This window comes from Colias eurytheme, chromosome 3 (assembly GCF_061535395.1).
Source record: "Colias eurytheme isolate Ceu_HAF_F1 chromosome 3, ilColEury1 Martin Lab GWU primary, whole genome shotgun sequence".
In the NCBI taxonomy this organism is placed as follows: domain Eukaryota; kingdom Metazoa; phylum Arthropoda; class Insecta; order Lepidoptera; family Pieridae; genus Colias; species Colias eurytheme.
In genome coordinates, this window is record NC_142982.1 from 7,898,178 (window position 1) to 7,925,606 (window position 27,429).

The following is a 27,429-nucleotide window of genomic DNA, read 5'->3' on the forward strand; positions in this document are numbered from 1 at the left end:
TAAATTTATGCTCTTTGCAATTTTTCCTTTATCTGTGCTATAAGACGTAAGTTTCTATTAAATAAAGATTAAATATCAAGATTCTGTGTTCACGGGAAGTACCCTCTAGGGGCTCTAGGTTTTGATTCCTGGCAACACTTGCGAATGTTGATAATCATGAAATGTATGTTTTAACAATTTATCCTCCATCTGTGCTGACATTGCTTTTAACCAAATTTCAGAACTCTGTGTTCACGGGAAGTAGTACAATACCTACAGATTTTGATTCCCTTGCGATAATGTCGAAATTTGCGATAATTTACAGCATAAACGTCTGTATCTTTTGATTGCGTTGGCTTATAAGTTTGATTTTTTCACAGCTTTAAGGAACCGTAGATTTGAGTATTCGGTATGAATTTCAGATTGATACCTCCACGCGTTCCTGAGAAAAAGGGTCTTCACAGGCAGACAAACTTGAAAAATATATATTTTTTGCAATTATTCCTGTATCTGTACTATAAGATGTTGCTTTGTACCGAATTTCAAGATTCTGAGTTTACGGAAAGTACCCTGTAGGTTTTGAGTTTTGATTCCCTTGCGAATGTCGAAATTTGCGAAATTTTTCGGCATTTACGGCTGTAGGTATCTTCTGATTCATTGACATAGAAGTTTGATTTATTATAGCGTAAAGGTATTATAGACTTGAGTTTTTGGTATGAATATCAAGTTAATACATGTCAGTTAATACAGCGTTCATGAGTAACGTTTGTACCTAAGTTAAAAAATTTTAAAAATATTTTTTTATATTATAATCTAAGGAAAAATTCATGCTTTTCGCAATTAGTAAACAAAGTCGTTGTCTCTGTGCCTATTTCCCTATGTATGATTAAATCTTTAAAACTACGCAACGAATTTCGATGCAGTTTTTTTTAAAGATAGAGTGATTCAAGGGGAATAGTATATAATTTATAAGGCGAAGGCGGGCGAAGCCGCGGGTGGTAAGCTAGTCTGCGTTACAAGACGTTTGATTGTACTAAATTTCATGACTCTGTGTACTCGGGAACTACCCTGTAGGTTTTGATTTCTTAGGGAGTGTCGAATTTTGCGAAAAATTTCAGCATTTACAGCTGCATCTTTTGATTGCGTTGGCTAAAACGTTTGAATTTTTCACAGCTTCAAGGGACCGTAGACCGTAGGATTTCGACATTAGCAAGGGAATTAATACCTGCAGGGAGCACCCTGTCCCGTAAACACATTCTTGAAGTTGAGTAAAAAGTATCGTGTTATAGCACAGATGTAGTAATAACTGCGAAGACCCTAATTATTTAATTAAATTAAATAAAAATATACATGTGGGTCGATCAACTTTTAATGGTCCGACGGTACACGCATCATGTCCCTGAACGATAATTAATAAACATGAAATCAGAAAGAGTTAAATTGGTTTTAATTATATTCCTCTTAATATTTTCTAACATTATTGTGAACAATATTTTACTTGCTTTATTAATTTGTGCGTAGTTTCATGGTTGTCCAGAGACTAAATGCAATTTTCCAGTACTATCACATTTGTCCCCAAGCTACTATGCATAAACAAACTTCGCATCACGAACACATACTATCACGACCATAAATACCAAATAGACTTCTTGATTCAGTTCATGATTATTGACATAAAAACATACAAATATTTTTTTTTTATTGGATATAATACGTTTTTCAGGCATTTTACTTTTGTCCCCATAAATCATCTACATGGCACAGGTCTCACAGACAACCGTAATTTAGTTATGGAAACAAAACACAAATGGCGCGGTAGATTCCTAAACAACAAGCTAAACACAACAATTAACTGTTGGGCTCAAACGCCATTTTGATTTGTATAAAATCACGGCAACATTCGTCCGAGCGATGTTGGTGAGTGTGGGGTGGCTTTATTGTCAGTCCGTCAGACAACTGTGATTAAAGCATAAGTACTTGATGCATTGTTATCAATTATACTACACGAGATGCACTTTCGTCTATAATTTAGTGTGAGCTGAGATTAATATATAAAATAACAATAGTATTTGCTTGGCGGCTCAAAACGTTAAAAATGTCCCGCGGACAACCAGTCACTGGGCCAACCAAAGTGGTTGTACCATGGACAATTTGGTTGTACCTAGGACAATAATTATATAAAACTTATACTTTAACAGTTAAATAGTTCATGTTTTGTTTATTACTCGGCTGTTTCGGGAACACATTTTTATTACGCGATTTTATGTCTAGTTTAATTGTAATTTTAACATTTCAAAAATCAAGACGCTACTACTACAACTAAGATGTCCCCATATGAAAATCACATTATACTTCATTCATTCAGTTATATCGAGAATCAGTTCATTTTAATTAAGTAAAATCAATAATGCGATACGTAACAACCTCGCCTTAATAGTTTTTTTGTAAAAAATATCACTATTTCCGCTTTACTGAAACTTTTTTATATATGAAACATTATTTGGTTGTTCAAAAGACATCATTCGTTTCAATTTTAATAAAAATATTTCGTATTTTGGGTGTAAATAGAACAAATATCAAAATATTATTTATTATTTAATATTAGAAGAATTTGTTTTAATTCTTAAGGGAATTTAACATTTAAAAAAGTACTATTGTGTAAGTTGTCCAAAGGACATTATTTCCCGTGAATAGATCGGTTCGTGAAGGTAAATCCACAAATGTATTAAATCAACTGCACTGCTGCTTATATAATCTTAATCTACGAAGAATTATCTTCTAAATGAAATAGTAAAATGCTGAAAATTAAGTAAAAAAAAAAAATACGAGAAAATTATGATCGGGACCTTTAAAAATTGATTGACCCATGTATTTAATTGATATTCACATCAGAACTCAGGTCTATAATAACTTAAATCTGTTATTTAAGTAATTCAAATTCTATGTCAACGCAATCTGCAGAAAAAGCAATTAGAGCCGCATATTCTGTAATTCGCAACTATACTTGCAAGGGAATCATCAATCAAAACCTACAAGGTACTTCCCGTGAACACAGTCTTGAAAGTTGGTTAAAAGCAACGACTTAAGCACTTAAAAGCACAGATAAAGAAAAAATCCTTTAAACAAAATTGTAAGATACATCATACAACATAATGAAAAAATATGTTTGCTCGGAGTCCTCGGCGCGCGAGTCCGACGCGCATTTGGCCGATTTTTTGTTGTTATTTGACTGTATTTTCTATTGTTCATTAAAAAATTTTTTTGCTATTTTATGTCTTATCCACGAACTGGGATATTTCGATATTTGAGGTTTTGTGTGAAAAGTGTAACAGCGAAAGTTGTAGAAAAAAAATTAATTACATACAACTTCACCATTACACTTTATTCCGCAGTTATAGATTTTTTCAAAAATCGAAAAACCTATTTTTTGTCCTTTAATTGCGACCACAAATCGACCCTAATAAACTTTTTCTATAATTTTTGTTATATTATTCTCTTCCGTTACCGTTTGTAATTCATTTCATTTCATTGTTCTATATTACCTACTTTTGTCTCAAAATTCAATAAAAACATCATGTTGAACAGTATTAATTTGTTAATTAAAAAAAGTTAATATTAAATTAGTGGTCCACTTAGGTCGTGGACCTAGCCCAGGGGGGGGTCATGACCCCGTGACCCCCCCCCTGGATCCGCGCTTGGTTCTAATAATAGAGTAATTCTGTCGGAATTCTATTTTTGTTTGGTGGCAGTACTTGGTTAGTAGCAAGCATGCATTTTCCATGTAGGATAAGGAAAATAACTTCAAATCTTTGACATTACCTGTAGTTAAAACAAATCATAATATGTTTGTTGCATATGCATTTCATTAATATCTATTATGAATCATTTATAGACGCGGTGTACCATAAAATAACCTGTATCAACCTTTAATTCCCATTATAATGCATGCATTATGCTAATGAGATTATCCATTAGCGTTCATAGCCCGCACCGACCGCACTCCGACCAAATAACGAGGCCAGCAAATTGTTTTTGGTTTGACTTTAAATGATACCCTTTATAACCATTTCGTTTAATCTAATGTTATATAATAAAAAGGACAGTGAAAATTACAAGGCTAAATATGGGAAAAAATACCTACTCGGACTGTAATCTACTACGAGTATAATATAAATCCAGGGTGAAATTTTTCATAATACAAAGCTGCCAAGTGCCAACGCCAAGCCAACTCAAGTAGGTACTTTAATATTAATTATTATAACAATAAAGCACAAAATTAATTTAATGAAAAATGTACGCACCTATGAAAAACTTGTCCGGAGTATAATATGTTGGAAAATTAGGATCGGAGTCGGGCGTTTGTAAACGCATAGGTTTCAAGAATTTTCCCTCTCGTATTCCGGAATTTCGTCGGGGAATTTCACTTATTTTGATGGTGCCGTCGGCGAGGCTGTACCCTATAACGAACTGTCGGCCTTTGTCCTCGGGGTGGATCCAGTCCAGTTCACACAGATAACGTAGGTACTGTACAAACCAATTAGCGTTCTTGTTAATCAATCTCTTTTACGATCTGATAAAATAGTCACCAACGCGACTATAATATTAACATTATCGACGGACTTGGCGAAACCTATTTTATGATATACATAACTATAAAATATGAATCCATAAAAATATTTCATGCATTTTAAGCTCTTAATGGCTCTAGAAAAGGCATGTTTAACAGGCCGTATTTTATTTAAAATTTGTAGAGCCGCTGTAAAAATATGGTGCTAGAGCAATTCATACTACCGCGACCGTTATGAATATTGTTAATAGTGGAATATAGATTGTTATTTTAATAAGTCACTCGTGCATTTCTTTAATAATATTTACATCAATAATACACGAGTGATAACTTTATATAATATCTGACAACAATGCTGCAAATTCACGAAATCACGAGCAGTTATTCCTCCTAGTTGATTCCTGTGCCCTCTCACAGGCAGCTCTCTGTCCCAACTTTAATTGAGTCGAGAACTTACAGACGGGGGCATTCAAATACTTGTATTATATAGTAGCTGCAATAGGAATAAAGGTTACCTCCTTGTATCGATCAATACTACCGTTCGCAGAGAAACGTGCTTGAGAAAAGCCATTTGTTATTCTTAATGATTGCAAACTTTTATATTTTCTTGACACAATGTTTTGTTTATTGGAAGGGGAAAATAGGTCACCCGATACCCTAATACAGAACTTTCCCTTAAGGTCACCCACAAAATCAGCTAGGTACTGCTCGTGATAAAAATAATAAAAATGTTGTTTTGGTTGCTTTACTTACCTAATTGTGTGACGTATGAATGAAACTAAAATCTGCTTGTGTTTTGTGGTGTCTGAAAAAACATAAGTAGAAATCATTTTGTTCTTTAAAATAATTTGAATAAGTACCTTATTAGCATTGAGGTTGTATTTAATGACATCCTTGTGCGGCGGTTTTGGGATCAGTCCAAAACAAGATTGCAGTGTATCCTCTGGGGCACCAATACCAATATGTGGTGGTATACTCTATTTCATAGAAAAGCGATTAATTCCCAATGGCTTTTTCACAATTAAGCAAAATAATTGTAAAAATATTAACAACAATTTACCTTTGGAAATTCTTTCTTCGTCTCATGAAATACTTGGATTTTCGGTGGCTGTTCAATGTATAACATTGTCCTAAAGAAACATCATTTTCATTATATAATGGTACAATATATTTCGTACTTATAAGAGCAAAAACAGCTTTTTTATTTCAAATAATCTGCGGCCATATCTTAACGTCAAAATATATTATGAAGAATGTTTGATGTATTGGATCGAACCAGCTGCCATCTTTGCCAAATAAGACGATTACGTAAATTCTACGCTTGCTTACTTAGCTTAAACTTTATAAATACATTCCGAAATAAGCTCACATTCTGTGTTATGATAGAGGAAGGCAAACCAGTAATCATGTCACTTGATTTTGATTGAAATTACATGGAGAATAAATAGTTTAATTATTTAGTGTGTATTCAAAATGAAAACCTTGAATCGAATGTGTCAAATTAGACCACAAAATAGGAAGTCAGTTTTTATCACTTCTCTAACGATTGGTATACAACCAATCGTACGTACATGGATCTTTCGAAAAATGTCAGATTATATAACAATTTAATTTATCTTCTATAACAATATACTGTGTCGGTAAGGACATTGTAAATTGTCTACATGTCGTGTTGTGTCTCTCCAAGGCTTTGCTAACATGACAAGCTTAATAAAGCCGTTATCTTGATTTAAGTGTAGGATCAAAGATACAGTTTAATTTGGGAGTATCAAGTATTTAAACATTTAAATAGTATGGAGAGAGCTCCGATGTTGAGAGCCTTTATTAATAGGTAAATGTAACCTTTGATTAAAACAAAGACAGTTAACGTTAATCTTAATTTCTTATATAAATATTTTAATAAATATCTTCTTTGCATTTAAATATTCACAAGAATTTATTGAGATATCCGCTATGAAACAAAAAGAAGTCCTTCACTGTGGTGACTTTTAGCCTCATAAGTCATACACAACACCTTGACAAATTATAAATTACCTATATTAGTTATTTTATGTATCCATACTAATATTATAAATGCGAAAGTAACTCTGTCTGTCTGTCTGTTACTCAATCACGCCTAAACTACTGAACCAATTAGCATGAAATTTGGTATGGAGATATTTTGATACCCGAGAAAGGACATAGGCTACCTTTTATTGCGAAATATGTACCACGGGCGAAGCCGGGACGGACCTCTAGTATAGTTATATTTTTACTTCTAATTTTTTCGTTTCTTCCTTGTTCCTCAATACCTTCGGCACCTACTTACTGATATCAAAATAATTTTCAGGTTTCGTTGTGGATTTTCAAACTGTGCAATATATGACTATGCAACAAAGCTAATTTATATTCATATTAATAGTTAATACAGATATATTTCTATCTTAAATATTTAATATCTCTCTACTTCTTTCTAACCTAAACCTAAAATTTCATGCTCAAAGCAATTTATTTTCTCGAACATCTCAAAGAAGTAGGTAAGCTGAAATCGATAAAGGCACGAATCAAAAACCCACTTAAAATAGTGTCTGGTGAAATTATCGCAGTCGAAGATCAGGAAGCGTCGACCCAGAATGAACACCGTCTCGCCGACGATCAAGTCCTTTGGCGCGTAATACTCTGTCACCTCTTCGTCTGTCACTTCCATACATATCGATGGAAAGTTCACTGCAATCGAAGGATATTTTTTCTTTATATAGTGGTTTCATTGTCTGATCTATGTGGGTTGTCTTTGGCTTATGTTCTATACATACAAATGTGGAGATGTAGTGAAATGATATAATAGTCGTTTTTTTTATTAACTGTAGCCAAGCAAAATCTACAAATCCTTCCTGTGATCGTATGTTATATAGTTATGTATGTATTTGTGATGATAGGTACGTTTAAGTGATCCCCTTTAATGTCCCTATCATCACAAATATATTATACTTAATCAATATGCGCATAAAATAGATTTTACACTTCATAAAAATATTATTTAATTCGTTTTAACATTTAATCCCACTAATTAAAATGTTTTGGTATTCCATTATGATGTTTATTAAAAGACCACTGTTAAGAAAGATTAGACTGTGAAAATTTGAGGCGCTGAGCTTTTAATATTTTACGACGAGACTAAAAGCTGTGGCAAAGAAAATAAAGTTAAGATTGTCACAAAGGTTTCAACATCAGATAGTACTGCCGTTAATAATATAATATATACGTGCTGTAATTTCTGTTGTTAATAAGAGGTTTCTATTAGATTAAGGGCCGATTTTTCAATGCTTGGATAAAACTTATCCGTCTAATAAAGTATTACACGATAATATTAAAATGTCACGTAAACTGTCAAATACGGGCAATTAGAATACGTTTTTAAAATGGTAGTTATATACATTATTCGACGAATAAGTTTTATCCAAGGATTGAAAAATCGGCCCTAAAAGTAATCGATTTTAGTTAGAAAACAAAGGAGCCACGCTGTTGTCATATTTTATAACACGGATGCGAAGCTTTAGGCGTAGGTACTTAACTTATCTTCTCTAATCTTGATCATGTTATAACAAAAATTAATAAACGGGATATTAATTTTTAATGAAGTATTTGATGTTTTTTAGTAATGAATCAAAACTTTTAGATAGTTTAAATTGTTTTTGATTTAATGGTAATAATTTATATTTAAAAATGTTTCATACGATACTGTAATACCTGGTCTCTCTTTCCACTTTTTAGGTATTTTCCTTTTCTTCAATAGCAATGGAAATGGATCCTTTCCGCCTGCTTTATCGTGAAGCTCCTGATTAATTAGAAATAAGAGCGATTAAATATAATTTAAATTTTATCAAATCTTAATGTAGATAAACAATATATTTTATGAAGAAGTAACTAGGTAAGAATTCAAACCATCATAAAAATTTAATAATATCTACATTCGCTAAATGACGCGATAGGTAGAAAAACATATTTTGATAAATATCTTCGATTTATTTTCCCATTAAATCCGTGTGTCGTTTAAAAACATAGACATTTATTACTTTTTATATAAGCGCCACGTTTCAATGCTTTCCCTGGACAACAACGTACGGAAGTTTTGTAAAACTAGTGGTCTGAAAGGCCACTATATATTTTCAGGTAGATACCATTTGTTTTATTCGACAGACGACAGGTCGTATTCGGTGTTTACAGTTCACTACTCACTGCCATTTTATTGAAACGTGGATTTAAAATCTAGCGTAGTTTTGTTAAAGGAGAACTGAAAGGAATTTCCATATCTGATCTATATAAAATAGTACTGACTATTGTAGTATTATTATATTATCTGTGTCTACAGTTAGAATTTAATGCTTATGCATTTGAAATGCAAAATGTTTGTACTTTAGTTGGTACTAAAATATGCCTCTAACACGAAATTCTATGTGTCTGTATTACCTAATTCTAAACCACAGCAACGATTGAGTGTTGAAATTATTGATCCAGGATCAAAAATAGGCTTTTGTATGTGATAGAGGCGAAGCATAGCTTAATAATAGGTACATCTTTTATATAAAAAGTAAAAAAGACAATAATAAGACATTTGTAATTCTTCTCATGTAAATAAAAATAACAACATTACCGCGTTACTATAATTAAATACTTCGCGATTAAACGTTTTATTGTTCATCACGAGTAGGTACTCGTAAACTATATAATTGGAACACACTCCGCCCTCAGACCGAGCCCAATAAATATTCATAGCTTTGATTTTCCGCGACCCTGATTTATACCAAATTAGAATTAAACTTTGCTCTGCCATCAAACGTTTTCATTGCAGCAAATTTTAATTGCTATCAAAACAACAAATAAACAGCGTTGGACAGTAAAATGTGATTTGCATTTCATTAGGTCGTTTGAGTTTTCGAATTAGAATGTATCTCAATTAATGTTACACTTTTATATTTTGAAAAACACAACAAGATCCGCTTAACTCAGTACAAGTAACATTAGATGTCAAAGAAGCCTATTGAAAAATAATAAATATGTTAGATAAAATAATTATTGTACGGATAATAATAAGTAATGAGGCAGATCCTTTTATAGCAAACAATAAACAGATAAATAAGAGTAATAATTAAAAAATAATATAACGTTAAGTCAACCAGAAGAACTGTAATAAATCGACTTCTCGAACATTTCATTACAAACCCACCTTTATGGAGATAGTGTCATCTTGCAGGAAATATAACATTTTGTATTCTGTCAATTCACCGTACTCCGCGTCTCTATTATCCCAAGCAACGTTAAAACTGAAATATGGAATAAAGGATCAATTTACCTTCGCAATTCTATATTCTACTTAACTTGGCTTCAGATTTGAGACTTATGACTAATGGGGCACATATATTGAATACCTATAATGTCTTGTTATATTTTGTTGAAAATCGAGATAAGATTTTGTGAATAAACTCATATTCTCGAGATCTAAACTCTACTTACCATTTTAAAGAACGAACTCTATGTTGAAATTAAATATGAAGGAAAGGTTAACTTAAGTAATGCGAATTATAAACCGCTATTATTGAAAACTGAAACAATTTCGAAATGCATAAATTCTAAAATTTAGGGAGTAGGTAGGTACAATGAATGCCCGTGCGATTCTATTAGCGAGTTTTCGCAATGAACGTTGTAAACACATGTTAGGTCATTCATTTTGACCCACGAGCAACTGGGGAAATATGTTCTGTTAACTTTTTGGGCGAGGGAAATATGGCACACGAAATACTGCAGCCGCGTAACGACCTCAGGCTTACAGCGTTCAACTTCCCACACTAACATTACTGGATGAAAAATGTTCATTTACATATAATGTTCATATGTATCGTCCCACTTTTTGTTATTTATATTGTGTTGTAGTTTTACCCGTTTTGCGGCCGTATTCGTGGCCCCAAAGGATATATAGAGTTTGCATATTCAATTAGTCTACAACAGTTAAAAAGTGCCTTTTATTCGTTCGTATATCTTCAATGTATTTTTATTTTCAATAATATCAACAACTATTAATACAACACTACCGAAGACACAACAATAAAAAATGTTACTATTATTGTCTGGGAGCTTTCGGAGATAAGAGTAAAAAGTACAAATTTCCGCGGGGATAAAACTAGAGAAACACTATGAAATACAAATAAAATTAAATACAAGTCACTTTTATCACATAAAATCCGTCCCCTGTCTGGGAGTTGGCTCTACATAGCTTACTTTTAGATCACTATCTCTTATTTCATTTAGTAAACTCTTCACATGTATTTTTATTTGTATAAAGACTTGAAAACGGAAAAATATTGTAGAAGGAAATGTATCTTTGCGTTTGCCATGTTTGTCCTGTCGTTTAACGGATATTATATCACCTGTTTGAGATACTCAATTTTATTTTTAAACATAGTGTTTGTCAATCCTTATTTGTCGAATTATTAATTAAAATTTGAACGATACATTGATGCTAAAAGTACTTTATCTAATTCTAAACCACAAGTCTTATCTCCAAACACGCTTCGTGAGAGGAAAAAGAGCTATTGTTATATGGCACTATTATATACAAACGCGAACAGTGAACAGTATCAAAAGAAATAGCAATTCGAACAGTTTGGATACGTCTGCCGACTCCCGAGAGAAGATCTCTACCAAGTTTTGATTACGTTTGTCAGGCCACGTACGATCTAATTGTATTAGAAGCCGGAGATTCGATACCTGCTTGGCGTCTGCTTCAAATTACAATGGATAAGTGTTTAAACTCTTGAATATACTATTATTTCAAAATGGCATTTTATTATAAATGCCATTTATGAAGACACTATGTATTTTTTTAAACATAGAATACCTACTAGTGTAGTTCCTACTTTTATTTCATCATTTTCGTAAACCAGATCCAAAACAAGTCTATCATTTAAATTGAGTCTCTTGTCAATAAATTTAACTCAGAAAATGTTATTTCCGATGAAACAAAAATACAGCCTCACAAAGACTTTTCTTATTTTTTAACAGGTATCTGATTATAAAATAGATATGAGATATTACGACATTTGTTGGCGCGAGAAAATAACAAACTTTAAATTGAGGAATTTTTGTGACACTATTATAACTATATTTAGTTATAGAATACTTCTATATAGATTTAAATAGTTTTCGCAAGATTCAAAGATATCAAAATCGTCGCCTTACTCCATGACGTGACGGTATTACCATGACGTGACCTTGAAATTATACTCTCAACGCGCCTTTTACTTAAAAAATATAAGATTCAGTGATAAAATTAACTTACGCAAGCACTTTCCCCTCATATTCCAGGAAGCGTCGCAGGGCGTCGTTATGCGCGGTGGCCCGTTGGGGCGGCTGCACTGACTTCCACCGCTCCTTCTTTTTGTACGGGTCTTCCGGAAGATCCTCCTCCTTCGACAGTTCCACGCCTTGAGACTGCAGCCATTCCTGTTAACAGTCGACTGTCAGAGTACTTCTATGTGTATGACAATAATTGTAGTGAATTATTAGAAGGAAATGCTCTATCATATCGTGCTATGGTATCCCCATATTTTTCTTTGCGTATACTCTCTAACGGAAATAATATAATCGATATCTTTGAACATATTTTTTTATAAAATACTTGCTGTAGCGTATGTTTGAAATTTGCAAGAGCGCGTTTTATGATTTATGCAATAGTCGTAGAAAAAATGAAATAGTTTGGAAAATCAAAAAGTGCACGCCTCATAATTTTTTTTTTAATAAATATTTATTAATTATTATTTTTGTTTATTTAATAACAATTAAACCACATCGAATCAGACCCTGAAAAATGAAAGGGTTCTAGTCCTGAGCATACTCAAGCGTAAGAGAAAAAAAAAAAGACTCGATTAATAAAGTCTTTCGGTCGCTATCGTGTTAACAAGAAAAAGGACTCGCACATACAGACACACGGACGTCCAAGACAGAACTTTTTTAAACTGTTTTTTAACTAGTTTAAATAACAAAAATGACATCAAAAATATCATGAACGTTAAAAATAGTGTTTTTTCTTAATATGTGTGTGTATGTATTATCTTACAAGTGCAATGTATGATACATAAAGACATTTTAAGTTTGAAAAATCAGATGTTTTGCGCGAAGTGACAGTAGTACCCACCTCAACGCTTCGCTTATGAGGCGTGCAATAAATACTCTACTTTTCTATTCTTCGAGAGTCTCGAGTTAGGTTTCTTTGAGTATTTTGCAGGCAATGAGAAGTAATCATCGTATATTATGGAAATTTCATCGTTATTTTATGTATGTTGGAATCGGAGAAAAAGAAGTAAAAAAACTTGTGACGTTTTGTACCCATAAATAAACATCATTCTACAATCAAATAACTAACTATGAGATATCAATGCGCAGGTATTTGACCCATCTGTTTAAACATAGTATATTGAAAATCAATTATTGAATTGAATCTACGCTTTATTCTCTAAGTTAGTGACGGTATATAACCAACCCATCCAGTTTTTATTTTCGGCAGATCCACCATGAGCCTCCGTGGCGCAATTGGCTAGCGCGTTCGGCTGTTAACCGAAAGGTTGGTGGTTCGAGCCCACCCGGGGGCGGCCCACATTTTTATTAAATTTTACTCAAAAAGACCAGCACATAATACATTTTTAAATATTTTTGCGTATACTCCCGGATATCTTATGTATCTCGTGTCGTACCTTCTTTTAACTTACGATGGAAACGAAGATTAACTTCCCCTCGTAAGCATTAGGATTTTTATACTGATCGGTTTCACAACTTCAGGGTATTTCCTCTTAGCGTATCTGTCAGCTCGTATGAAGTAAAATAATAAATAATGTATGAAAATATGTTTTACTTTCCTATTTATTCTAGACATTGGCGGAGTCCTATTGCGTGTAACCAATAATAATCAGCCAAATGAAGAAGAAAAATAAAAATACGACAAAAGATCACAAAAAATGGCCATCAGGGACATAATCAGTAAGAGGTAAAACCGGCCCTTATTTTTATATTGCATTGCATACAAAAATAAGGCATCATTTTATAACTGAAAATTAATAGTAAGTTATAATTATCTGAACTTTTCAGCGTTTGATAGAATCATCACCAGTTTAGAAAGCACTTTCTACAGAAAAGAACTCTGAAGAAATAAAAAATATATTATAATTAATTTCAAAACTAATAAAAGCAATAAAATAGCAGATTTGTTTATAGTCAAACTAGCGACCCGCCCCGGCTTCGCACGGGTGCAATGGCGGCCGGCCGGTACCGCGACCGCCGCAAACGCTACGTCCCGCAATTTTTAAATCTGTAATATCTTCGAAATATTCTCTAAAATCATACGGTGTAAAGGGTCATATAGATCTATATTAAATGAACAATGTATTCAAGGTATTTAATTGGTTAAGGATTAATGCTGTATTGGTTAAAATCGCTTCGAAAGTTAGCCATTATTTGTCGTAAAAAGTAAATGACCAAAAAAAAGTTACGGGTAGGTTGCCTCTACATTGTTTGATCCTTTTTTAATGAAATTTGTAAAAATTGTTATGTTTGACACACAGATAAATAATGTATACTATTTTGGACGTAGGTATATTTTATGGCAGCCCTTTTGATGATGTGTGTTTAGAAGTAGATAGGTACATTTCTTTTGATAAATTTTAGACAGGAAACAGACGAACGAAGCTTAGTCTAACGGTGAAGTTTGGTGTCCTCTATATATGTATAAATAATAATAAAATATCGTGAAATGGATTTTTTTTTTATTTTGCTTTTGTATTTTACAATTTAATTAGACGCAAACAATCCTCACACAAACTTAGCATATTTTATGTACTAGGCGCCATCGTGTGCTTTGCCCTAGCTTTCCGCCCGCGACTTCGCCCGCGTTTTCAAAGAAAAAACCCGCATAGTTCTCGTCCCCGTGGGATTTTCGGGATAAAACCTATCCTATGTGTTAATCCAAGTTACCCTCTATATGTGTGCTTAATTTCATTGTAATCGGTAATCGGTTCAGTAGTATTCGCGTGAAAGAGTAACAAACACACACATCCTCACAAACTTTCGCATTTATAATATTAGTAGGAGGACTAATAGGATAGGATTGTGGTATTATATTATTAGATGTGATTTTGCTATCAAACATCGGTAACACTTGGCCTATGAGTACTCTATGAGTTGCGAAAACTCATAGTCTATAATCACAACAAGACTATATAAATATTTAATTATAATTTATAATATTTAATTACATTATTCTACAATTATGACCATATTTCTATAAGTTATAACAACGAACTAAACGCTATATTATTTTATAGGTATTAATTAATGTGTCCTGCAGTACACGTTCATAAGGAGCAAGTTATTTTAACCTGAAATATGCTCGTACATCATAACAGGTGTTTGTAATTTCATGGTATATAATATAAATTCTATGTTTTAGTTTTATGAGATTTTCTTTTTTGATAATAATTTATACACTTAAAATACGTGTTTCTTAAAAGAAACTACTGCTTTAGAATCAGTATCATTTGCAGCTCATAGTAATTAGAGTACCTCTTACCGTATTCAACTCTGTATATTATGTAAATAAGTAAGTTTTTCTATTATAGGTAAGTATAAAGTCAAGGCTACTAATGATTTATAATAGCAGGTTTTATTATTACAAAAGTCATATTATTTGTTAAAGTAGTAAGAGAAGTCAGCCGTAGTTTATTATATGTATATCATAAACTACGGCTGACTTCTAAATAAATTAAATCAAATTTAAAATCAAATTAAATTTTCTATATAAATTTTATATTCCCATTTTAATGCCATTTATTTTAAATCAAAATTATTGAATTTAACAATAGCTTTTTTTTCATATAACAGTGGAATTTTACTCCGAAAACCAGCTAAGTTTTTTTTTAATTACCGTTATACGGACGTAGGTATTTGGAGATCGGTTATCATTTACAAGTCGGATACCCAACGTAGCGGTAACGTGCGAGTTAATTTTCAAAATGATTGAATTATCACTGAATAATTCCGTTGTGCAAGCATATATCGTTCATTCAACCATCCTAGCTGGCAAGTTATTATTAATGAGCATTTTGACCGCTGCAGTGCGTATAACGTTAAAAGTGTTCCCAAATCCAGAAGATGCAAGTTTTCTGAGAGGAAAAGTGAAGTTTGGTGACCCCACAGTGGAACGTGTACGACGTGCTCATCGTAATGATTTGGAAAATATTCCAGCGTTCTGGATCCTTGCAGCTTTCTACTTGACGATCAACCCGTCTGCTGCATGGGCTATTATGTTCTTCAGGGTGTACACTGCATGCCGTATTGTGCATACCATAGTATATGTTATCCCTGTGCCACAGCCGTCGAGGGCCCTTACTTTTGGTATTGCCTATGCTATAAAGATGTGTATGGCAGCCCAAATAATTTTATACTATATAACATCGATATAGAAAACATTACTGGCAACTGTAAATAGTGGTACGAGGGGTATTGTTTTTTTTTAACGTAACATTACTCGGTTTCCTTGACATTGGTGAAAGTTCAACGACCTATTACGTATGTCATGTGTGTTCGTTGTTAAACATAGTTTACTCAAGCGCTTAATAAAGTTCTTATGGACACAACGTGTGTTTTTCATTTCTAGATATTTAAAAACTCTCGAACATACTAATTAGTAATTAGTAATCGCAAAGGTGTTTATCATAACACCTAATATTTACACAAAAGAAGTTCACTGACCTCAAGCGATGTCAACATAATATTTCAATGTTATCCAAATATTATCCTACGTACCTATGTTTTAAAGTTGTATAAAGTATCAAGTTGTGAAAACGTTAAAAGTTAATAATGTAAAATAAACATATTTTAACAAATTGTTGTAAAATGAAAACGCAAATATTGTTTTGCAACTTATGTAACATTTGTATCTATCCACTTCATATAACTATATCTCGGCTTCGAGCTCTGACATCATTCAGGCGGAGTCTCGCACGTTGAAACAACGTTGATCAAGTGTTGTTACTCTTTAAAAAAGCTAGTAATATTATAAAAAAAATGGTGCCTGTAACAATAGCAGAACCCGCTGTGCGTACGTTTATTTTCTACTCTGGCGTATTGGGTGCGAAAATGTTGCTCATGTCATTTTTAACTGCGAGGCAAAGATACAGGAAAAACGTATTCGCCAACGAGGAGGACGCAAAGGCAAAGAAGGGGATTGTGAAGTATGATGACCCAGACGTCGAGAGAGTTCGGCGGGCGCATTTGAATGACCTTGAGAATATTCCTGTATTCTGGGTCCTGGGAGCATTGTACTTGACGACAGGTCCATCTGCAGCTACGGCAATCACGTTGTTCCGGGTTTATGCCGCTGGTCGCATTTTACATACAATAGTGTATGCTGTTACACCTATACGTCAGCCGGCTCGGGCCATCGCATTTGGAATACCTATGTTAGTGTCGCTGTTCATGGGGGCAAAGGTTGCAACACATTACTTGGCAGATATGTAAATATATTATGTACTTACTTGAAAACGGTCAAGCAGCATTTATAAAACATGTGATTTGTGATATGTGAAGTTTTATTATTGTGCTTTATTCTACAATGCTCTAGAATTTCATAGACCTAGAAAACTAAGATTTTTTATATTATTAGTTATTAAATAGTTATTAAATGTTGTGTTTATCATTCTCTATTTATTTTTTGCCCTATGTCCTACCTGTGAAGATGGAATAAATCCAGAAAAACTAGAATAATTAAAACATTATCAAGAAATATAAGGGTCGATAGTAGTCTGATATTATCTTTATTATCTAGGTATCAAGACGATAACATTACTCATAAGTCATAATATAGGTAACTTATCTAGAATCAATACTTGAACGGTTTATACAGAATTATTATTGTTATTCGTAACAGTGTTACCTACATATAAATAAACCACTACATATTATCATAGCTTCCATTTTAAATTTAGAAATATAGGTTGTACTTGTAATGTAACTATAACTAAATGATAAAAACACTTGAATTAATTTATTTTTAAAGGTTTACTAAGCATCAAGGTTATTAACAACCGACGCGACGTGGTTTTATTATCATAAAACCACGTCGCGTGTTGTATCCAACGAGCACCATCAGTCAGTTATTATTTTTTAATAGTCGTTGTGGACCTTAATGACTGGTTTAATGATAATCTCTATTCTTTTATGTTAACTACATACCTACCCAATTATATTTGAAAGGATTTTTGTTCAAATTATGACGATTTACCTGGAACGAAGTCCTGATTTTACTTCTTTAACCTAGCACCAAAGCAAAAAAAGAAAGGAGCAACCTATTTTAATTTATTTTTCCAAAATCAAATTAATCTGAGTACCTACTATTATATTTCACCATAAACTTACCTAAAATATTATTTTTAAAACAGGAAGAACTATTATAGAGAACTAGCGGTCCGCCCCGGCTTCGCCCGTGGTACATATTTCGCAATAAAAAGTAGCCTATGTCCTTTCTCGGGTATCAAAATATCTCCATACCAAATTTCATGCAAATTGGTTCAGTAGTTTAGGCGTGATTGAGTAACAGACAGACAGACAGAGTTACTTTCGCATAATTATAATATTAGTAGGGATTACCTGAAAAGTAACAATAATACACACATAGATATTTTTTGGCAATTATCCTCATATAACTGTTATTTTACATGTCCAACAGCCATTTATTAGTCAGAACTCAATAAACCTATAGTCAGTATCCTTATAGACTAGCAGATAAATAAAACGCGTTTGTTTCCCCTTGAGTGAACTTGTGACACAGAATACTTCTTGTGAGAACCATGACACCTTTAATTTTAGACCAGCGAGTTCGCAGCTTCATATTTCACGCCAGTGTTTTGGGTTTGAAAATGTTATCCATGTCGTTTCTCACTGCGGTGCAGCGATTCCGTAAGAGAGCATTTGCCAATGAAGAAGACGCAAAGATTTTAGACAAGAGCGTAGTGACATTAACCGATCCAGACGTGGAGAGAGTGCGCCGAGCCCATTTAAATGATCTAGAAAGTATTCCACTGTTCTGGATTTTGGGAGGGTTGTATTTGACAACCGGCCCGTCTGCTGCTTTAGCTACAACCCTTTTCCGTACATATACAGTAAGTCGTATTGTACACACCGTTGTTTACGCAATCATACCATTACCCCAGCCAGCACGTGGTATTGCATTCGATATTTCATTTCTAATTACACTTTATATGGGAGCGCAAGTTATATCACATTATATAACGAGTTATTGAATGCTTCTTTTATTATTACCTAACAACTGGTTTATTCAAGAACAAGTTCAATGTCATTGTTTAGATTATGACCTGCTTGGAACGTATTTTAAGTAAAGATTTCTTCTATTACATACAGTTATGAAAAAACGCATGAAAATTCGGCGAGTAGCGTTACATACACTCACAAACAAACGTAGGTCCTATCGACAACAAAAGACAACATTTTAATAATAATAATCATTGTTTTGGATTAAAGGTACTGTTTTTGTAAAAGCCCTGCGTATAATAATTATTTTTTAATATATCTTTCATGTGCAGACACCGTTCGTCAACGGTTTAATTATATGTACTTAATTATATATATTTTTATCATTACTTTTAGTTTATTAATGATAAAATATCTCTCCAGTTTATATTATCATCCTCTGTGCTTCGAGTGCTGACATCATTTAGACATAGACTCGCACAGTAATATAACGTTTACCTCTCAGTCCGTGTTGATATATTTTAGTCTTTGGAAAACCAGTTTTAATATCACAAAATGGGGCCTCTATCATTATCTGAACCCGCCGTCCGTTCTTTTATTTTCTACTCTGCAGTGTTGGGTCTGAAAATGTTGTTCATGTCATATTTAACTGGTAAGCAAAGATTCAAGAAAAACGTATACGCCAACGTGGAAGATGCAAAAGCAAGGAAGGGAACAGTGAAGTATGACGACCCAGACGTCGAGAGAGTTCGGCGGGCGCATTTGAATGATATTGAGAATATACCTGTTTTCTGGGTCTTGGGAGCATTGTACTTGACGACGGGTCCGTCTACTTTTATTGCAACAACATTATTTCGGGTGGTTGCCGCGTGTCGCATCTTATATACAATAGTATATGCTGTTAAGCCCATACCTCCACCGGCTCGGGGCATCGCATTTGGAATACCTTTGTTAGCCTCGGTGTACATGGGGGCAAACGTTGTATTATACTACCTGTTGGATCTATAAATATGCACTTTAAAATGGTGAAGGAGTATTTGTTAAGACATGTGAGTGATGTAGTTGTATTATTGCACTTTTTACTGCAATGGTGTTGTATATACTTGAAAAGACGTTGTTTTATATATGTAATTGTTTACTGAATAAATTTGATTTTTTATATCATTTCATTGTATTTATTTGTCCTCAAGAATATCAATAAAGATTGTTACAAGTTCATCTGCGTAGGAAATGGTTGCAGATTGTTGAAATCAAATTCAAACGTAATTTTTCGTCTAAAAGATACCTGGCTTTGAAAAAAATACCTTCAGGGGAGAGGCTTATGGAGAGGGAAGTCTTATAAATATTTTAAAGTTATAACTTTAACAAAAACATTCATATAACACGTAGAAGATTTCATGAATTTCCATCTTCCAGTGCATTTACATCAAACGAACATAGAGCTAGAGTAAAGAGCATCCTATCGTATTCTTTTAGTGTAAACGAAAACTCGTATTCAGTGTTGTTCAATATTAGAACATTAAATAGAATCTTTTCGAACGCACTAAGAACAACGAAAGAATGCTCTACGCTTGTTTACATTAAAAGAATTTGACATAGTGGAGTTAAAATTAGCATTCGCTCGTTTGATGTAAATGCACTTTTCCGCATATTCATGAATACTCTCCATACCATGTAGGAACTCTGGATACTTTTTTGCATCAGTTTTAAATTTAGTAAGTACTTCTTTTTTAACCTCTAATCTTTATTCATATGAGGAGTTTTATTATAAAGCGTACTTACCTGTCTAGATATACCTTGTGCTCTGATTTTTTTTTAGTTTGGAAATGTGTCATTTATTATTTTTTAAGGCTGCACTTAAAAAACAGATAAATATTATATGATGTAGAACTGATTTATATTATTTTATAAGTTACGATTACTTACAACAATAATAAGTGAGTCATCAAATGATTATAGTTTATACATATAGACGTTAATCTATAATACATTATTGTAACTATAGCAAAAACATTAAAAACAAATGACAAACAATAATTCATAATAACATAAACTAAATGAATGCAAGATAATTAAGGGCGCGTATAAAGTCAAATCACCAATCAACTTTTAGTTGATACGTGTAATATTCAAGACCAAATATAAAAAATAAAATATATGTAAAACTTGATGATATTTTCGATTATATTGTCAGATCAAAAACATAAAATATTGAAATTGACTCGATAGAAAAAATTCACGAAGTTACCTCTAAATTTCACACTTTTACGTTTTTTACTGGACATGGTAATACTTATTATGATTTTTTTTTCATAAACAATTATATTAAAACATTTGCAATATATCTGTCAGAGCATTTTGTGTAATTACTTTTAGTTTTGCTTTAATCACGATAAAACACTTTTGGCGCTTACTATATTTTTAATTACGCAAGAAATCATCTTCCATCGCACGTTCCGGGAGCTAAAACATAATTCTATTTCATACATCAGACGCTATCGCTCCGTTGAGACGAGTAGACCACGCTAAAATTGCTGCGCCGTGTTTTATAATTACGCCGAATATTGATTTGTTGAAAATGGTAAACAACAAAATGAAAAGACTTAAGAAACGAGAACTAAAGAAGATTCAAATTGAAAAGATAACTAAATGTCGAAAATAAGTTATAATAGTATTGTTATAATATTAATAAATAATAATTATAATATAAAAAAATAAGTCTTGATTTACCTATTTGAGAAAGTTTAGTTTCTGTAAAATAATTTCCGCGGGCTGAGTATTGACGCGATAGCAGCAGCAACAGCTATAGATAGGTAAATAAAATTCATAGTGGTACCTAATTCTTACAGTCGCGGTGCAATCAATCAAGTCAAGAAAGATTTATATTATTATTATTACTATAGGCAGATCCTATGTTCGCTCCAGTAAATAATAATATCAATAATATGTAAACCGGTTGTGAATAGTACATATATATTATATTTACAATCTGTATTAGATAATCATACATAACATCTATACATAGGTATAACAAATTCGTACGAAAGTCAAAACTGTACTTACATTGAATAGGTATTTTTTTATAATATATATGTATATGTATATATATAATATATTCATAATCTGTATTACATAGTAATATGTAGTACATATCTATACATAAATATAGTTTTTAGAATTTTTGTATGTCTGTCTGTATGTATGTCTGGGCTCTAATTTTGGTGCAGATATAGCTTGAGACCTGAGAAAGGTCATAGGATGAGTTTTATCCCGTAAATAAAAAAAACTGTCTGTGTTTGTCTGTTTGTTTGTACACGCTAATCTCCGGAACTACTGGACGGATTTGAATGAAAGTTATTTTGTTGTAAACACCTGATGCAGAACCGCAACAGACCACCTAAACTATAGATTCATTTGAGAAAGTTTATCCAGGCGAGTTTGGATATTATTATTTGTGTAAATTCTGTAAATTCGTTTCCGCGAGTTGAGTATTCATGCGACGATATTTATAGATACCTACATTCATAGTGGGTACCTACAATTTACAAAGACACTTTTTATACTTAGTTATGTAGGTACCTAATTCCTACGGTCGCCTTGCAAATGCAATCAATCAAATCGGGAATGTTTTATAATATTATTATTATATATATATATATATATATATATATATACTAGCGGTCCGCCCCGGCTTCGCCCGTGGTACATATGAAAAATAGATGTTGGCCGATTCTCAGACTTACCCGATATGCACAGAAAATTTCATGAGAATCGGTCCACCCGTTTCGGAGGAGTATGCAGACTAACATTGTGACACGAGAATTTTATATATATATATATATATAATAATAATATTATAGTATTACTATAGGTAGATTCCTATGTTTGCTCCAGTAAATAACCAATACAAGTTGTGAATAGTAACTAAACTTTATATATATTTACAATCTGTATTAGATAATAATATTACAATCACATAGGTATAAAAAAAAATTGTACGAAAGTCAAAACTGTACATTGAATATTTTTACGGATACCTACTTGGGGCGTGATTTTCAATCGATATAGGAGCCAAAAATATAGGTACATAGTTTATAGAATTTTTGTCTGTTTGTCTGTATGTATGTCTGGCTCTCTAAGATCTAACTTTGATACAGAGATAGCTTGAGACCTGAGAAAGGACATTGGATAGGTTTGTTCCCGTAAATCCTAAAAAAACTCTATGTGTCTGTTTGTTTGTACACGCCAATCTCCGGAACTATTGGACGGCTTTGAATGAAAGTTATTTTGTTGCGTAGGTATTATCTGGGCAATATAAATATACAAATTCGAAGATCTAGAATGTATGATGAGGGACCCTGAGATCACACCCTAACATTTATAGGAGTGACGTCAACAAAAATTGTTGCGTCTGATGGAAATTTTCTGTTGATTAAAAAAAATCAAAGATCTGGAACATCTGATATAGACCCATAAGAGCCCAGCTACACATTTATAAGAATGATTTTATTTTTAGAATAATTGCTGAGTCGAAAAATGTCGTACAATCTAATAGTCCATTGAATAAAAAGTTCTAGAGTGCGTGAGTTAGTAACGTAAGATGTTTCTTCGGAAACATGTCAAGAGTCCCTAGGTAATAAACATACTAAAACCCCGGGCCACTAGGAGGAGCCCCGGAGTGGGGGGAGGGGGAAAATGGGTCCATTTTTTCATTTTTCGCTTAAATCTCAAAAACGGTACATGTTAGAGAAAAACTTTCAAGGAAAAGTTGAAAGGCCATAAAATTATCTACAAGTTGTACCTGAATCATTTTTTCCTATATCCTACCGTTTCTGAGTTATACGCAGTAAAACATGATTTTGGCTCAAACAATTTCCACATCAATCGATCAAAAAATATTTCTTTCTTCCAAAAAACTCAAAAGTGCCACTTGTGACCGGTACTGATAGATTGCTCTTAATTAGGTCTATAATTGGTAAAATAAACACATTCCTCCATGGAAGCCTTTAGGAGGAATCGATTGTCAAAATACTATATTAGGGTAGTTTGAGTTACTGAACTCGATCTTTTTATTTTTTTCTTCCAAAAAACTCAAAAGTGCAACTTGTGACCGGTACAGATAGATTGCTCATAATTAGGTACCGGTCACAAGTTGCACTTTTGAGCTTTTTGGAAGAAAAAAATAAAAAGTTCATGTATCGTAACTACCCTGATAAAATTCAATTCCCCGTAAACGCCTCCGTGGTGGAATCTGGTATTTTTAGCAATGATAGACCTAATTATGAGCAATCTATCTGTACCGGTCACAAGTTGCACTTTTGAGTTTTTTGGAAGAAAAAAATAAAAAGATCAAGTTCAGTAACTCAAACTGCCCTAATATAATATTTTGACAATCGATTCCTCCTAAAGGCTTCCATGGAGGAATGTGTTTATTTTACCAATTATAAAACTAATTAAGAGCAATCTATCAGTACTGGTCACAAGTTGCACATTTGAGTTTTTTGGAAGAAAGAAATATTTTTTGATCGATTGATGTTGAAATTGTTTGAGCCAAAATCATGTTTTACTGCGTATAACTCAGAAACGGTAGGATATAGGAAAAAATGATTCAGGTACAACTTGTAGATAATTTTATGGCCTTTCAATTTTTCCATGAAAGTTTTTCTCTAACATGTACCGTTTTTGAGATTTAAGCGAAAAATGAAAAAATGGACCCATTTCCCCCCTCCCCCCACTCCGGGGCTCCTCCTAGTGGCCCGGGGTTTTAGTATGTTTATTACCTAGGGACTCTTGACATGTTTCCGAAGAAACATCTTACGTTACTAACTCACGCACTCTAGACCCCCCTTGGAGGGACTCATTCAATGGACTATAACCAAATTAATCAAAATAAAGTTCTGGAGGAATGTGTGTCGTCGACTGCGTATGTTTATTTAAAAATAGTATCTATACTCGCTATTTCGACAGACTTTTTTACGGATTCGTGCTCTATACTGTTTCCCTAATATTGTTTTTTTTTTATATATTACATACAGACAGTTTTTTTACTGTTTTATAATATGTATAAATTATCATTAATAATTATAAACAAATAATAATAAAAAGACATATTACATAATTTGTGATGATTTCAACTTCACTGTTTTATACAATTATTTTAGACAACATACCTACTAACTACCGAAAATACGCGTTGAACGAGCGAAGAATATTGTGTATAATTTAGCGTGCGATGAACTTTACGTACGTTGGATGAGCCGGGTGTATGAGGGTATTGTGAGGGCGCGCGGCATGGCGCGTAATGTGCGGGGCTTAATCGTAGAATTATCTGGCTTTATACGCCCTCTTAACAATTATAAATATTATTTGATCAAATAAGTAGATTTTACCTTAGCACACCTTCGGAGGTTGTTAATTGTTGCGGTGTTTTTACATTTTTGTACATCGATAATCTCTTGGGTTTTCAATTGATTAACATGATTAGTAAATATAGAGATTAATCTTTTTCAGCACTTTCTTTCAAACGCAACCTTTTTAATGAAAATTAATTAACTAAACTTAAATAGAAATCAATACACTTTTCCAATTATATCCCACACGCCACTGTAATTTTTATCACTTGTTTATTTTAGTAAAAGCCACCCCTAAATTAATTAGGCTTCATATAGGTACCACGTATGGTATCGAAAAAATAATAGAGAGCCCCCTTCGTTATTTGGAGTAAAGTAATCATGACATGGCACTTTTTACTCCGTCTAAAAACAGAACGGTAAATTGTGTCATGTCATTGTTTAGAAACTCCGTTAAAATATTATGCAACTTATATGGCTATCATGTGTATCCATCCAATTGATAATATTATGATCCTCTGTGCTTCGGGCTCTGTCATCATTTAGGCGAAGACTTGTACATTAAAACAACGTATCGAGTGTTGTTACGATTTTCTGTGTGGACAAACTACGAATATTATAACAAAATGATGTCTCTTACATTAGCAGAACCCGTCGTGCGTACATTTATTTTCTACTCTGGCGTTTTGGGTCTGAAAATGTTTTTCATGTCATTTTTGACCATGACGCAAAGAGTCGGGAAAAACGTGTACGCCAACGAGGAAGATGCAAAGGCAAGGAAAGGTACTGTGAAATATAACGACCCGGACGTCGAGAGAGTTCGGCGGGCGCATTTGAATGACCTTGAGAATATTCCCGTTTTCTGGATCCTGGGAGCATTGTACTTGACGACGGGTCCGTCTGCATTTATAGCCTCCACGTTATTCCGGGTGTTTACTGTGTGTCGAATTATATACACAATAGTATACGCTGTTAGGCCAACACCTCCACCGGCCCGGGGCATCGCATTTGGAATATCTGTGTTAATCTCGATTTACATGGGGGTACACGTTGTACTCTACTACTTGGCAGATATGTAAATATTCACTTGAAACCTTTCAAGGAGTATTTTGTATAACATTTGATGTGTGTTGCGTGTGAAATTGTATGACATATTGTGATTTACACTACAACAAAATGGTCTAGAATTTAATTGCATAAGAAAATTAAGATAATGTTTTGTATTTAATAGTTATTAAATGTTTTGTTTGTAATACAACTGTTTTATTTACCCCCATAAGTGTGTGAAGTCCCATGTCCCCAAGTGGGGTAAGGGGCAGATGCATTATACATATGTTTCACTGATCGATTTTTCTTTAGGGATAAGTAGGTGATAAGCCTTCTGTGTCCTACTAGACCGAGAAATTATTTTCTTCGTCTCCACTGGGAATCGAACCCAGGACCCCTCGGTGCTACCGCTCGTGCGTCAACCACTGTACCAAGGAGGCGGTCAACGGTTATTTACCCCCATGAATACATAATATAAATATGCATGTATAATATATTATCAATTATATAGCCGCGGCTATGCTCTCTCTATCAAAAGAAATTCTGAATGAGATATTTCACGGCGATAAAATGTAATCTGTATCGCGATAGTGATCTATCGAGCCTCCTAAATGTAACCAGACAAAAAATCATATCTTAAAATCAGGATTTATACATACAAATTTTTCTTTGGGATTGAAATTCTTCATTTTACCAATTTTACAACTTTCACCTGAACACAATGTCTAAGTTATTTTCAAATAAGCCTATTTTCGTGACATCCCGTGGTGATGGTAATATGGGGGCAATGCAGGTAAGTATGGTTAAATTGGGGATAAAAAAATATTTTTTTCTTGTGGGATATCATTCGAAAGGTCTATTTAAACCAAAGCGAGATTCATTTATACATAATTTGATTTAATATTTAGCAATTCAACCCGCGTTTAGCAAAATTTGGAAGAGATTGCATGATGCATCCTTAGGTTATGTGTATGCCGGATCAACACAGGCGAAGCCGGGGCAAGCGGCTTGTCCTGTACAAAAGCAAGATAATGACTTACGATTACGTAGGTACTCTATGTTTAGAATGATGAATAGACATTAATAAAGAGTAAAGACCAACAATAAGAGCGAATTATTAAGAAAAACAAGTCTTATGATCTTATCGAAGGTGGCCAGAGATCTTAATTATCATTCAAACTTTTATATAATTACTCA

General features: G+C 33.2%; 4 protein-coding genes, 1 non-coding gene and 2 pseudogenes across 5 annotated transcripts in view; 6 read left to right on the forward strand and 1 right to left on the reverse strand.

Annotated features, from left to right (window-relative positions):
• Positions 1-27,429, reverse strand: part of LOC149909757 (EF-hand domain-containing protein 1-like) — a 58,781-nt gene that overhangs the window by 7,449 nt on the left and 23,903 nt on the right. Inside the window, exons 4-10 of the mRNA XM_090119867.1 lie at positions 11,859-12,022; positions 9,750-9,846; positions 8,273-8,360; positions 7,102-7,252; positions 5,607-5,676; positions 5,407-5,523; positions 4,281-4,503 (exon numbers count right to left, since the gene is read on the reverse strand). Coding sequence (XP_089975993.1) covers positions 4,281-4,503; positions 5,407-5,523; positions 5,607-5,676; positions 7,102-7,252; positions 8,273-8,360; positions 9,750-9,846; positions 11,859-12,022 — 910 coding nt within the window. The remainder of the gene's footprint in view (positions 1-4,280; positions 4,504-5,406; positions 5,524-5,606; positions 5,677-7,101; positions 7,253-8,272; positions 8,361-9,749; positions 9,847-11,858; positions 12,023-27,429) is intronic.
• TRNAN-GUU (transfer RNA asparagine (anticodon GUU)) lies at positions 13,094-13,167 on the forward strand. The gene has a single exon. It is a non-coding gene; the product is annotated as a tRNA-Asn (tRNA).
• On the forward strand, positions 15,496-16,203 carry LOC149909759 (microsomal glutathione S-transferase 1-like). Its single transcript, XM_090119859.1, has one exon. It carries the CDS (start codon positions 15,580-15,582, stop codon positions 16,027-16,029), a length of 450 nt encoding a protein of 149 aa, XP_089975985.1. The 5' UTR covers positions 15,496-15,579; the 3' UTR covers positions 16,030-16,203.
• LOC149909760 (microsomal glutathione S-transferase 1 pseudogene) lies at positions 16,410-17,266 on the forward strand (annotated as a pseudogene).
• LOC149909761 (microsomal glutathione S-transferase 1 pseudogene) lies at positions 18,369-19,453 on the forward strand (annotated as a pseudogene).
• Positions 19,365-19,973, forward strand: LOC149909762 (microsomal glutathione S-transferase 1-like). Its single transcript, XM_090119857.1, has one exon. The coding sequence runs from the start codon at positions 19,391-19,393 to the stop codon at positions 19,841-19,843; it is 453 nt and encodes a 150-aa protein (XP_089975983.1). The 5' UTR covers positions 19,365-19,390; the 3' UTR covers positions 19,844-19,973.
• Positions 25,488-26,397, forward strand: LOC149909763 (microsomal glutathione S-transferase 1-like). Its single transcript, XM_090119858.1, has one exon. It carries the CDS (start codon positions 25,812-25,814, stop codon positions 26,262-26,264), a length of 453 nt encoding a protein of 150 aa, XP_089975984.1. The 5' UTR covers positions 25,488-25,811; the 3' UTR covers positions 26,265-26,397.

What these genes read in the sequence shown, in the direction of transcription:
- LOC149909762 (XM_090119857.1), top strand. Translation starts at nt 19,391, where the DNA reads ATGGGGCCTCTATCATTATCTGAACCCGCCGTCCGTTCTTTTATTTTC.
- LOC149909759 (XM_090119859.1), top strand. Translation starts at nt 15,580, where the DNA reads ATGATTGAATTATCACTGAATAATTCCGTTGTGCAAGCATATATCGTT.
- LOC149909763 (XM_090119858.1), top strand. Translation starts at nt 25,812, where the DNA reads ATGATGTCTCTTACATTAGCAGAACCCGTCGTGCGTACATTTATTTTC.